This window comes from Pan paniscus, chromosome 5 (genome assembly GCF_029289425.2).
Source record: "Pan paniscus chromosome 5, NHGRI_mPanPan1-v2.0_pri, whole genome shotgun sequence".
NCBI lineage: Eukaryota > Metazoa > Chordata > Mammalia > Primates > Hominidae > Pan > Pan paniscus.
Genome location: NC_073254.2, coordinates 132,188,976 through 132,202,794, shown reverse-complemented (window position 1 = coordinate 132,202,794; position 13,819 = coordinate 132,188,976). Strand labels below are relative to the sequence as shown.

General features: G+C 40.1%; 1 protein-coding gene and 1 long non-coding RNA gene across 6 annotated transcripts in view; one reads left to right on the top strand and one right to left on the bottom strand.

Moving 5' to 3' along the window:
• The window catches only part of LAMA4 (laminin subunit alpha 4), a 145,498-nt gene that overhangs the window by 68,885 nt on the left and 62,794 nt on the right, over nt 1-13,819 (top strand). For all 4 annotated transcript variants that reach the window (XM_008975760.5, XM_034962721.3, XM_063605423.1 and 1 more), the window contains 4 exons: nt 356-466; nt 7,468-7,579; nt 10,214-10,381; nt 12,888-13,081. In XM_008975760.5, coding sequence (XP_008974008.2) covers nt 356-466; nt 7,468-7,579; nt 10,214-10,381; nt 12,888-13,081 — 585 coding nt within the window. The remainder of the gene's footprint in view (nt 1-355; nt 467-7,467; nt 7,580-10,213; nt 10,382-12,887; nt 13,082-13,819) is intronic.
• Nucleotides 1-13,819, bottom strand: part of LOC130541608 (uncharacterized) — a 95,169-nt gene that overhangs the window by 68,320 nt on the left and 13,030 nt on the right. The window lies entirely within an intron of this gene.

Here is a 13,819-nt window from a genome sequence, read left to right as displayed (position 1 = left end):
CTTCCAGACCTAACAAAATTAAAATTCTAAAGCTCAGACACCCAGGGCCACCACCAGCCTATATTGTACCTTTGTACAAATTAGAAAAAGGAGCCCTTTCCCCATGGTCAACCCAGCCCCTGACCAGCATCCCTGGTCTAGTGAGTGGAGCTTGCAGAATTTTAGCCCCTAAGGGCCTCAGTCCCCTCTGCAGACCCCACCCTTCATATCAGGCTGCAGCAGCCTGTGGACCCCACTATTTTGAGAAAAGAGCCTCACACTCTACTCTGAGTCCTCTTACACTGAAAGAGTTTTATGTACATTTTTTAAAACCTGGTGTGCACATTGACTATTTTCAAAACACATTCTTCTGCAGACAAAATTGTCAGAAAGAGAAAACCAATACGCCCTAAGAAAGATACAAATCAACAATGCTGAGAACACGATGAAAAGCCTTCTGTCTGATGTAGAGGAATTAGTTGAAAAGGTACGTATGTATGTATTCAGTTTCTGGGACAGCCTTCAAAGAAAGGATTTAGCTGATGTGAGGCTGGCTGGTCACAAATGACTGAGGCTTAACACGGCCCAGAAAAAATGCAGTGACCCATGTGCCTTAAAATAAATCAAGACCAGACCTGTGGAGAAAGTTAACATACTCAGTCTCTACCGTCTCCTCTCGTTTTGATTGGTTTTCTTGAAAAGCTATGTTTGTGGAGAATTTTCTGTGTATTTGCGGTGGGTTGATATGGTTGATTTGTTTAATTAGGATGGTCATTCAGGTGTTTGCCAAGGCATCTTATGACTAAGAGCTACAGAGCATCCAGAATTAAAATTTATTATATAGAATATAAAATTTAAATATTGGTTAAAGTATACATTAAATGATAAATGGAAAGAAAGGGAATTGTCCTGAGAAAGCAATTTCGCTCTTTGGCAGGGAAAAAACCACTTTCAACCATCACTTTATACCACAGACTAAAATAAATTAGCCCGTTTAAAGAGTTGAGTATAAATCTCAAATCCACAAGAAAATAGAACAAACTACTTATTAAATCTTCAAAGGGAATAACAGAACACTTAAATACAACATAAAGAATTTCAATAAAAAGATAGATTTGACAAGATAAAATTTCAAATATCCAATAAAACAACTAAATAAACAAAAAAGACAACTAGACAGAGAAAAATATTGAGAAAAATACAACTTGTAAAAGCTGTCAGGAATTAACAGGAAAAACATTAAAACATGAGCAGAGTTAATGTGAAAGGCTATTCAACGCACTCCGCAACAGCCTAATGGAAAAACATCCATCCATGTGCTATACTAATTTTACAAACTAAGTCACAAGGCACCATATTTAGCATATTAGAATGTTTAACACAGTTTTTTTTTTTTTTTTTTTCTAATGATATTCCACCAGTACTGGCCAGAGTACTTCAGAATTGCCGCTTTCCAAAACTGGTAGTTGACATTATAAACAATTCTCATGTTCAACAAAAATTTTAAAAAAATAAAATAACAATAGTATTCTCTTTTGACCTTGGACCCCAAACCCTTTAAGAGATTATCATGAAAATTGTGTCCCTAGTTCCCCGGCAATGGCACATATTAATCCAACCACTAGTGCTTGAAGAGCAGTGAAATCTCTTAAATAGTAAAGGAAATACCAAGAAATAAATCTTTGTGGAAACTCATTGTTACTTCATGTTGGTATCAGATATGGTTGAAACTTGCTAAAACTATCTTAATTCTTTTTTCTTTTTTTTTTTTTTTGAGTTGGAGTCTCGCTTTGTTGCCCAGGCTGGAGTGCAGTGGCGTGATCTCAGCTCACTGCAGCCTCCGCCTCCTGGGTTCCAGTGATTCTCCTGCCTCAGCCTCCTGAGTAGCTGGGATTACAGGCACACACCACCACGCCTGACTAATTTTTGTATTTTTAGTAAAGACAGAGTTTCACCATGTTAGCCAGGCTGGTCTCAAACTCTTGACCTCAGGTGATCAGTTCACCTCAGCCTCCCAAAGTGCTAGGATTACAGGCATGAACCACCACGCCCAGCCTTAATTCTTTCTTGAGGAAAGAATTTTCAAGAAAACATCTGAGGAAATGTTTTCACCAAGATTAGCTCCTCCCACAGCCCAGGCAGAATTCCTGATCCTTTTGTTGTACAATTTCCCCACTTCTAATGTAAGCTAAATGCAGGCTTTCGTGGAGAGGAAATAATGTACGCTTGAAAGTTAACAGCACAGTAGAAAAGGCTCCCGGACAAGAAGGGCAGACCACCAACACGGGAGGTTGATGATAAAGCTACTAGGAACTTTCACCCGGCTGTTTCCATCTATTTTTATTGAATATAATGTTCTGACCACAGTCCTGATGGTGCAAAAACCTGCTGAAACATTTCAAAACAAATGCCCAGGGCTGGTCTTAATGACTTTTTAAGCATTCTTCAAGCCCTTGCTCTAGAAAAGTCCATGACTGATTCTTAGATTTAAGGAAAGCTGTGTCTTAGAAAGCCTTCTATCAAGAAAGTAACTAATATTTGGCTTTAAATAGAGTAAAGGAGTTCATTGTGTATAAAAATCAGTAATATTGCCCCTTGAACTTGATAAGTAATACCACTTTTTGCAAATTACCTGCCACATGGATTTCATGTGACCCAAATCTCACAAGTTACATCCACCTAGCTACGGGTTTTGTCTGAACTTCCCTTTCTAAATTCTCCAGCCTTCTACTGGGAAGACCTACAGCCCTTTCCCACCACTTATGTCTGGGATTCCCCTAAAGGATGCCCATCCATCTGTGTTCATAAATATCCAGCGCTCAAAAGATGCTCCCTTTTGCTGCTGCTGATCTTGTCTGCAATGAAAATTCCAAAGATCATGCCAAGATTCTACTTTTCCATGTTCCCAGAGCCACTGTGCTCAAGGTCAGAGTGTCACTGGGCTACAAGCAGAGGTGAGATGTGGCCCTCTCCCAATCTCAGTGCTGCCCCTCACCATCTGGATCTTGAAGGTCCACTGCAGAGCCCAGAGTTACAAAGCACAGTCTCCAAGGGCGGCTCAGGAGGTACTGCACCATCTCCTCCACTTCTACTCCTTGAACCACAGCAGAAGCTACCTGAATGACAACTCATGCAGAGAGACCCACAGGACTAAAAGGAAAGTAGGCTATCTCCAAGCATCAAAAGCATCTGAACCTCATCTCTGGTCCTGCCAAAAAGGCAGGAGAAAATTAAGTACAGTTGGCCCTCTGTATTCATAGATTCAATCATGGCTTAAAAATATTTGGAAAAATTCCACAAAGTTCCAAAACGCAAAATACAAATTTACCATATGCTGAGTATTACTTTGAATCCATATGAACGAAGTGATGTATAGGCATTGCATTAGGTATTAGAGGTAATTTAGATATAATATATATAGGGGGATGTGCATAGGTTATAGTATTGCAAATACTACACCATTCTATGTAAGAAACTTGAACAACCATGAATTTTGGTATCTGTGGGGTCCTGGAACCAATCTCCCATGGATGCTGAGGGACAACTGTTTACATTTCTATTCCAGAAGCATTATTGAACATCTGTATATAATAGTTATGTATTTATTTATTTATTTTCAGACGGAGTCTCGCTCTGTCATCTAGGCTGGAGTGCAGTGGCGCAATCTCGGCTCACTGCAACCTCTGCCTCCTGGGTTCAAGCAATTCTCCTGCCTCAGCCTCCTGAGTAGCTGGGATTACAGGCATGTGCCACCACGTCCGGCTACTTTTTGTATTTTTAGTAGAGATGGGGTTTCACCATGTTGGTCAGGTTGGTCTCAAATTCCTGACTTCGTGATCCACCCGCCTCGGCCTCCCAAAGTGCTGGAATTACAGGCGTGAGCCACCGCGCCCGGCCTGTATATAACAGTTAGTGTGCTAGGTGCTAGGTATCCTGAAATATAATAAGGCCCTGCTTTCAAGATGCTTCAGTCTAGCAGGGAAACAGATAAGTAAAAACATAATTATGATACAGCATTTAATAAGAGAAACATGGTACAGGCTAAACGGTAACTCTAAGGAAGAAATAGTGAAATATTTTGGCAGGGGTACACTAGGAAAGGCTTCTCAGAGAAGGTGAGTATTGGCCTGTATATTGAGAATGAGTAGGAGTTTATCAGATACTCCCAAGCAAGGGTTAAGTACTATGAGAACAGATAGATGTGAAGCAACGTGCTATGTTCTTGGGACTGGAACTGTGGCCTTGTGGAAGATTCATTGTAAGGCAGAGAGAGGAGGAGATAATGCTGAAGAAGCTGTCAGAGGCCCAATTGTGAAGAATCTTCCCAAACACGCTCGTGAACATGGGGACTTCAGCCTGTGGACTCTGGAAGTCATTCAGGCATTTACCCAGAACAATGAGCTGATTAGATTTGCACTTTAGAAACGTCCCTCTGCAGTGTGGATGATAGACTAGCCAGTGAAGACTGACAATAGGGGCACTGCTTAGGAGACCGCCACAGTGGTCTAGAGAAGAGAGCAGTGGGTTGCTGTCTTGCCTTCATTTGAAAAGAATTTGCACAGAACAAGGATTAACTGAGACTGTGGTCATGGAAAAGAGGAAGAGAGGCCAGAGTGGCAGGTGGAATGAAACAGACTTGGTCACCAGTTGGAGGTGAGAAATGGCAAAGAGAGAAGCTCCATCCTGAGACGTGGATGACTAAGACTACGAACACGAATGGATTACTCTGGACATTTTAAAAGTGAAATATCTGTGATGGCACAGAGGGCAGATAGAGATGTGAATCTGCAATTCAGAGGGTAATCAGGGCTGGAAAGGAATTTAGAGGTCATTAATGTTTAGGAGGTAGGCAGAAGTAGATAGTACTGTACAAAAATTCTGAAGTAGCACACCAATATTCCTACTATTGGTTTGTCCAGGACTGTTGCTGTTTATGCTTGTGTCCCAGAATAATTACTAAAAGTTCTCCCTTTCATGTGCAAAAATGCCCCAGGTTGAACCATAAAATATATGATCACCCTAGATATTGGTTATCATCCTCACGTCATCTACCTTTTATGTACTGTATTACCAAGACATCCTTGCCACTTTTATGTCAAATATGTACAAGAAGAATTTTCTGTTGAGATGAGCAAATGACTAATACATTTGTAATGTAAACCACCAACTAGTTTACGGTTGCAAGGTAATTTTTTAATTTCAGCTTTTCTTAAACCAAGGTGCACCTGTTTTCCCACGTGCCTATATCATTATTTTCCTTCCACAGGCAAAGTTACAGGAAAAATAAACATTCATATAAGCCATCACTATAGGTTCGATTCAGTAATCTTACAATGTAAAGGAATAGATGTTCCTCTTTGCCACTGATCCAGTCATATATACAGTATATCAATATCTATATATCTCTATCTACCTGTATCTTAGCGCCCTCTGGCGTTTGTCAAAAAGAAGAGGTTTTCTTATAGGCATGACATTTTTCAGCTGTCTCTTATCACTTCAACTGAAGTTTCCATATCAAAAAATAATAAGTTTAATGACACAGGAATAACAATAGAGCTTTACTCTGAAGTATCAAGCCAAAGTAAAAACTAGAGGTGTTGTGCTTTGCAAATATAACTTAAACTGGATCAAAGATCAACTCATTAAAAATTCTAAAATTTTAAATGCTTGTGTCCGTATTTTTTAAAAGCAGGGACGAGTAATATTAAGATTTATTATAGTTTCTGCATATTTAATTTTAAAATGACCACAAATACTGTTTTTCTGGAAAGCACTGGAACAAGCCAAGAAGAAGACTGGAATTGCAGGAAGGAGTATAATGACTCAGAAGACAGTGTCCATTCAGAGAGCCCACAGTTTATGAAGGGACTGATGACCACATTGCCGCTGCACAGTGGGCTCCATGACTACAGGAGCCTTGCTCTGTAGGGAGGAGATTACCCTTCTCCAGTAAAAAGCCTCTGGGCATGTGTTTGTTATAATACCATTTCTGCATTCTCTTCCTTGACCATCTGAGAGGGCCACTTGCTTGGGTTATTCCTGGAGAGTGTAAAAACGTTCCTGGTAAAATCATGGCATAATCCTCTGGGTAGAACACTGGATGAAAGGAGAGAAGTTTAAAACAACCACTTCCCTATCCTCAGGAAACTCTGTATAATGGGTCTACCAGCGCTCTGTGCGGCAGATCACCCCACAGCTCCTTCACGTGTTGTAGCAGTTTTTAAAGAGCTGAGCCAAAAAAGCAACAGACAAGGCAAGTGGGCATTCGACCAAATGCCAGACTAAAGAACTTCTCTTCCTCTTAAATATAACCCATAGATCAGTCTTTCAAATCCCAAAAGTAAGTACATGTCGCCCATGCTGTGCATACAGGGTGGTGTCCAAGCCTTGAATCATTTCTGTGCTCCTAGATCACATTCTGTCCTTAACCACGCACACAAAAACACACACATACACACAGACACCCACACAAACCCTTTCTTCAGAGGCCACATTTGAGTTGGGCATTATTTTTGACAAATACTGTGTGAGATCTCTGAAACAGAATCTCCCAAGTTGAGAGAATGGAATCAGCTTCTCGGAGAAGAGCTCCATTCACGCTGAGCCAAATCTGCTTGAGCAGTTATTTGTACACAAGTGCCATCAATGTTGACGGGAATTTGGAATGAAGCACTGAAAACAGCATGTTAGGCCAGTGAGAATAATCCTTGAAATCTCTGTGGTAATTCAATTTCAGCAGTGGTTGGACCACCCAGGAGCCACTGGAAGCATGGTGCATTTCAAGGTCTGCCTATTTTTTCAACAATTTTCTCTTTGAAACTTTAAGCTCTTCAGTCAGCACAATGTCAAAATGATCAGCAGACATGGGCAATTTTCTAGTCCAGCAACTTGAGATACAGTAAAAATTCGAAGAATAAATTACATATGAAAGGCAGTTGGTTGGGACTGAACTGTGACTGATGATATAGGAATAGCACCAGATTTTATAGCATTCTGTCATTCTAAAACTGGCCATCAAGTGAAGTAACTTAGGAATGGAAAACCAAACATTGTATGTCCTAACTGATACGTGGGAGCTAAGCTATGAGGACGCAGAGGCATAAGAATGATACAATGGACTTTGGGGACTTGCAGGGAAGAGTGGAGTGGGGAGGGATAAAAGACTACAAATATGGTGCAGTGTATACTGCTCGGGTGATGGGTGCACCAAAGTCTAACAAATCACCACTAAAGAACTTACTCATGTAACCAAATACCACCTATACCCCAATAACTCACGGAAAAATTTAAAAAATTTTTTAAAGTAAAACTGGCCGTCACATTACCTTTCATGCATTATTTTTGGGATGATTTCATGTGTTATAGAACTTTCACATGCCAGGAAGATTTATGTTTAGGAAATACATTATGCCCACCCACCCCTATCTGTGCTTATACAACATTCTTTTCTCATACATTTAATCTAGCCTTTATATGGATTATTTGTAGGAAAATCAAGCCTCCAGAAAAGGGCAACTTGTTCAGAAGGAAAGCATGGACACCATTAACCACGCAAGTCAGCTGGTAGAGCAAGCCCATGATATGAGGGATAAAATCCAAGGTAAATATATTCTCTTCTGGTTCGGTTTAATATCAAGGAAACATTTATGTTATTAACATCAGTAGGCATAATGGCTACTGTTAAGTGTTTGCTGTGTGCCAGGAACTTGTTGGTACAGTATTATAGGTTTAAACTTGTATAAGGTCTTCATTTCAAGTTTGTTTATCTGGAATTTCTGAGCACTCATCCCTACTTACTATCTGTTGATGTTCAATAATCAATGTATAAAATCATTCCCTTTTTAGGCATTTCACAGAATAACCTTCTGACAGAGGAGATTGCATGCTATGGTGTCTCTAAAATGCAAGAGTTGAGTAGGAGTCACAGATTTTTCTCAGTTATTTGCAGAGAAAACATTGCCTTTAGAATGTCAGTAAACTATCAGTTGACCCAAATCATCACAAGCTCTTTCTATGATGGGCTTTCCCAAAGGCCAATCAGGCAACATGCTTGGGCCCCAACCCAGAAGAAAAGGAGCGGGGCTGTGGGAGATTTCTTTGTCCTAAAGCATTGTGAATGATTGCACCTTCCCTCTTGGAGGTTTGCTTAATTTGTGCTCTCACTTCCAATACATGCAGGATAATCTTGAAGACTATTTTAATAGTGCACTAATAGTTGGCCTTCAATTTACCAGCAGAAAACAGCAGATTTCATCTGTTATAGGATAAAGAAGATTTCCTTGGGTGAGAGTTTGCTAAGATCCAGTATCTGCATTTCCATAGTTTTTATTATACTATATATTAAGGGCTGGATGACAACACCAAGTGCATCCCAGGGCACAGTAGCAATAAAGGGACCCACAGTGGAAGATTCATGTCTTTATACTGGGGCATATTGCATGCAAAGGGATACATAAAAGCAAGATTAATCATTTGTCATGTTTCCTTTGATGTCTATTATAAACAATAAAAGCAAATGACATGCAATCCAAACACTCCTCACTCACATACTCTCTCATGGCTCATATTTTTGAGTTTCCCGACAAAATATTCTTTTTCTATAGCATTTTAGAGTTACTATTGATTTGTTCAAAAAGTAAGATTGAACCTAGAAGATAACATGACCTTATCCAACTAAGAAATAAATGCCTCTTTAGGCAGCAAATGCCAGGACCCTAGTAAGCCATTCAGAGAAAATAATTCACCTTTGCTATTATAACCCATGTTTTGATTCAAAAGTGTTTCATTTGCAAAGGATCTGAACCCTCTGATTTGATCCTTTAAGCATGGGAAAAGATGAAAAAATGCAAAGGAAATGTAAATGAGAAACAATAACTTCTAACAACTTTTAAATTTTTAAAATAATGTGTGAATCGTCTCCAAAAACCAAAGGCAAAAATACTATTGTCTGTATTTCCCTTTTCTAATCTATACTGCAAGTAGCTAAACTAAAACAGGCCAAAATTATAAATATAAGACTTGCACCAAAATGCCAAAGAATTCAGCATCACAAGTGCTAGAGCTGAGGAAAAAATATTTACATTTAGTTTATTTCGCAGGTTAATATTTTAGACTTTACTTGAGGAGTGGATGTTTAATCCCTTTATATAATTCTGGAATGCTGTAAGACACCAATTATATGTCATTCCTTATTCCCAACCATCTCTAAAATAACCGCTGGTGACCTTCAAGCTATTATCCACATAAAATACAACCCCTTATCCTGGTATGATTTATGTGACACCAATGTTTGTTTACCCATCTTGTCTGGTCAACCACATAGATCATAGTAAACCACAGACACGCAATTTCATTTATGCCAGCAAGATAAAATGCTTCCTCTTGGAGCTGCAGTAGAACAAGGTGACAATTACATACCTTCCTTCTCATCATATGTAGTAGGAATGAGGGATTCAAAGAAGTATTTCAGTCTGCTAATATTTAGACAGGTCACCTAATCCCTTTGAGCCTCAGTGGTCCCTCCAGTTCTAAAATTCTCCACCTGACTTATGGAAGTGGGGTGAAAATGACCTAGAGTAGTCACGCTCTAGAAGGCAAACAGCAACTGCCAAAAAATAACTATTAATGAGCAAAAGCTCACATCATATTATAACAAACCCTCATTTTGTATTTAGCCTGTGAAATAGTTTGAAAGACTCATTTGGACAGCTATCAATATGCTCTCATTTTGGCTTAAAGCTTTGATCAAATCTTTGTCTAAAATACAATTAATAACTCCACACATTAATAATCTCACCCATGACAGGAGTGATCTCTGAGCATTTTCTCCAAGTTAAGTATGTTATAAAAGGCTGATCAAAGACTGTAGATTTGGATGCCTTGAATATCAAGTTACAATATTTAACGCTAAATATTAGCATTCTCAAATCACTGTGGAAACCAGATGAGGATGAGAGCAGAGCAGGCTTTGCATTAGCCAGTTCCCATTCTGAAGACCCCGCATGGGAAGCAGAGAAGAATGGTTTCCTCGTGTCTTTCTCCTTCGTGGAATAGATGATGAGCTTCCATGCTCGCTGGGATTCACAGCATGAACACTAGCACGCTGCTTTTGAATGAGTCTCTCTTTCCATTTCAGGACCAGCCCTGCCCTTTGCCCACAGCCCTTGCTCCCTTGCATTTCTAGTGCCTGGTCATCTCTCCCTGCTGCCTTGTTTCACCATGTTCTTCCTTTCAGAGATCAACAACAAGATGCTCTATTATGGGGAAGAGCATGAACTTAGCCCCAAGGAAATCTCTGAGAAGCTGGTGTTGGCCCAGAAGATGCTTGAAGAGATTAGAAGCCGTCAACCATTTTTCACCCAACGGGAACTCGTGGATGAGGAGGCAGATGAGGCTTACGAACGTAGGTGTATTCCTCTCATAGCTGACCCAGCACGTTTGTCCTCTTTGTGGGTCCAATAGCAGACATTAAACCTAGGGCAACATATAATCAAAGCAACCAATTTCCAGTGTTCAGAACTATTTAGAATCTACATGTGGCCACAGGGAATCATTCAGGACAACTTGACTTTATAACCAAGATTTTTAGATTCAGGCCCAATTCTGAGCCCCTGAGAAACAACTGAGATGCCACAAGGAATCTATAGCAGTTGGTGAAAAACGTATAAAACAGTAGAAGGAAGACTAAAGGAAACCAATTCCCAGAACTACACTTAAAGAAATTTTATTGAGAAGGCAGGAATGCTACAAGCCCAGAAACATTCATGTTGTGAAGACCATGAATGACTTTAATATCTTTTAGCCTCCAGTGGAAATTTAACATTTCCTTCAGCAATGAGTGTAGGCACCAAACCACAGTAGTATTATTGAATCTATCACTTGATCACTGTATCAGTTATCAATTGCTGTTATAACAAGGCCCAGGCTGGGCGTGGTGGCTCATGCCTGTAATCCCAGCACTTTGGGAGGCCAAGGTGGGTGGATCACAAGGTCAGGAGTTCGAGACCAGCCTGGCCAGTGTGGTGAAACCCCATCTCTACTAAAAATACAAAAAATAGCTGGGCGTGGTGGCATGTGCCTGTAGTCCCAGCTACTAGGGAGGCTGAGGCAGGAGAGTCGCTTGAACCCGGGAGGCAGAGGTTGCAGTGAGCCGAGATTGCACACTGCACTCCAGCCTGGTGACAGAGTGAGACTCTGTCCCAAAACAAAACAAAACAAAAACCACCCCAAATGTATTCATTTAAAACAATAACCATTTATTGCTCATGCTTTCATGGGTTGGCAATTCAGGCTGGATTCAACCTGGACAGCTCATCTCTGCTCCATGTGACATATATTGGTTGAGCTCACTCAGATGTCTGGGGCTGGCCGGGAAGGCTGGGCCTCTCCCTCCATGTGGGGTCTTAACTCAACAAGGCTAGTCCAGGTTGTTCACATAACGGCAGCTTTAAGAGAGCAAGAATGAAAAGCACACGGTCTCTTAAGCCTAGGCTTGGAGCTCAGCAATGTCATATCCATTTTACTGATCAAGACCAGCCCAGACTCAAGGAGTAGAGAGATAGACTCCACTCTTGATTGGAAGAGCTGCAAACAATTGGTTTAATCTACACAATCAATGGAAGAAATCACAGATTTGCATATTATATTTTAGCTGCTGCTGATATCTCATGACACTATTTAAATTCACCAATAACTCAAAATTATGGTAACTATTAGATCCACCTTTAGATCTTGTTAGTTAAGGGATTAGTAAAGAAGCATATACATTATTATATTACATTTGGTTTTTAAATATATTAGTCTCCTTTTAATTTCTATATATTTTATTGTATGCATTTTAGAACACACTCTAAGAAGCAGTCTGAAGGCTTCATTAGATTACAAAGGGACTAATGACACAAAAAGGGATAAAGGGCAGTAGGTCGTTTTCCTACAACTGTCACTGTCAACTTCTGCTAATAATTATTGTGGATACTGTAGAAAGACATTACTGACATACAGGTTTATTATGGTGGCAAATATGTAAAGTCTTAGAAACAGTAAGAACCAAAGAAGAATCTCAGGCCCCAGTTCTGAGTCAGACTCAGAAAGGCTAGAGCTCAGATGTCAGTCAATGCCAGATGTTTCCAAGCTTGTCACCTCCTGTGGAATTTAACAAGACTTCCCTGGAGAAGTGGGACCAATCATGTCTCCCACTCAGCCTCCTTCCACCTAGAATGCATTTTCCAACACTTTCTATACTCAGCCAGGAACTTTTGTGTTCTGCTTACAGTGATGGAAGAAAATCTCAACAAGACAAGCTAATATTCCCTGAAGAAAACAGAAATTAACATATTCAACATATTCAACACATGTGCCTTTGAGCAGAGAATAAAAGACACATGCAAAGTTTAAGAATATCATGTCATTGCCATTTAATCTTTTTTCCACCAAAATCATGGTTTGGATTTGACCCAGTGGAGCTAACTAAAAACAGTTGCCTAGAGAAACTACAGAAAATGAGTGGTTATGAACATCATTTTGCCTTATTACCGACAAGATAAGTTTGGTTATTTTTAATAGTAAAAACCATACTATACCCAAGTCCCCTTTATACAGTAAAATTATTAATAATCTGGATAATAATAAGCATAGTATAATGATATGGTTTTCACAAAAAGCACAACCTCTGTGGGAAAACTAATCAAACCCTTCTTTCAACTGACAGTTATCCAGGGACTCCCAAACCCTAAAAAGTAGCATTTTTTACTTCAAATCTAAAAGGTGGAGCTAATTTTGTGAACAATAGCTTCAATCTCCATTGCTAAAGAAGGCATGGCCTGAGAATTTTGCAACTTTGCAAAATGCTGGGAGGAATGGAAGCGAACAGGAGAAAGCCACACTGAGCCTTTATCTCCATTTCTTCCCAGTACTGAGCCAGGCTGAGAGCTGGCAGCGGCTGCACAATGAGACCCGCACTCTGTTTCCTGTTGTCCTGGAGCAGCTGGATGACTACAATGCTAAGTTGTCAGATCTCCAGGAAGCACTTGACCAGGCCCTTAACCATGTCAGGGATGCCGAAGACATGAACAGGGCCACAGCAGCCAGGCAGCGGGACCATGAGGTACAGCGGACACTCACCATCAATGCATTTCAGCATCAGCAGTGTGATGGTACACCAAGAAGGGGCTGTTGATATAAATTTTTTTAAAATATTGGTATAGTTAAATACTTATATTTTAAAATATTGGTGTGTTTTTTGGTGCTATAAATTACTAACTTGTGTGTTCCTAAAATCAAGTTGAAACTAGGATAATTGTCTAGTTCTTGCTTTGATAAGAACGCAGTAGTTCTGATGCTTGTGTCCATGTGTATGGATCTGTTGTTCTTGCAAGTGGGTAAGCAATGCATAGCTTTTTTTATACTGAGAGCACTAGAAGGCCAAAGCATCTCAAAACCATGTGTTCTGGGTATGCATAATTTTTGGAAAGGCACGATAAGCAAATCTCACAGTCTGGCTCGTCAGCAGCTGCAGGGATAAGGAGACTAATTGCCAAGGCCATGCAAATGCAAAGAGGAAGGTGAGGAGGATTCCCAGATGTGATCATAGCTTGCAAAGATGGTCATCTCATGGGGCCAGAATTTGTGCATGCCCACACCTACAGAGCTGAGAACTGGTAGTGGTCATGTGTCTGCTTCAAGCAATGCATGTATTCACAGCCGCCAGCGTCAAGAGGGGCCATCTTTTGATAGGATGACACATGCATGTTCAAACATATTTTAAAAGATTAGGGAGAAAAGAATACTGTGAACAAATAGAAACCAATTATGAGCAAATTCACGAATTCAGTTATGTACTATT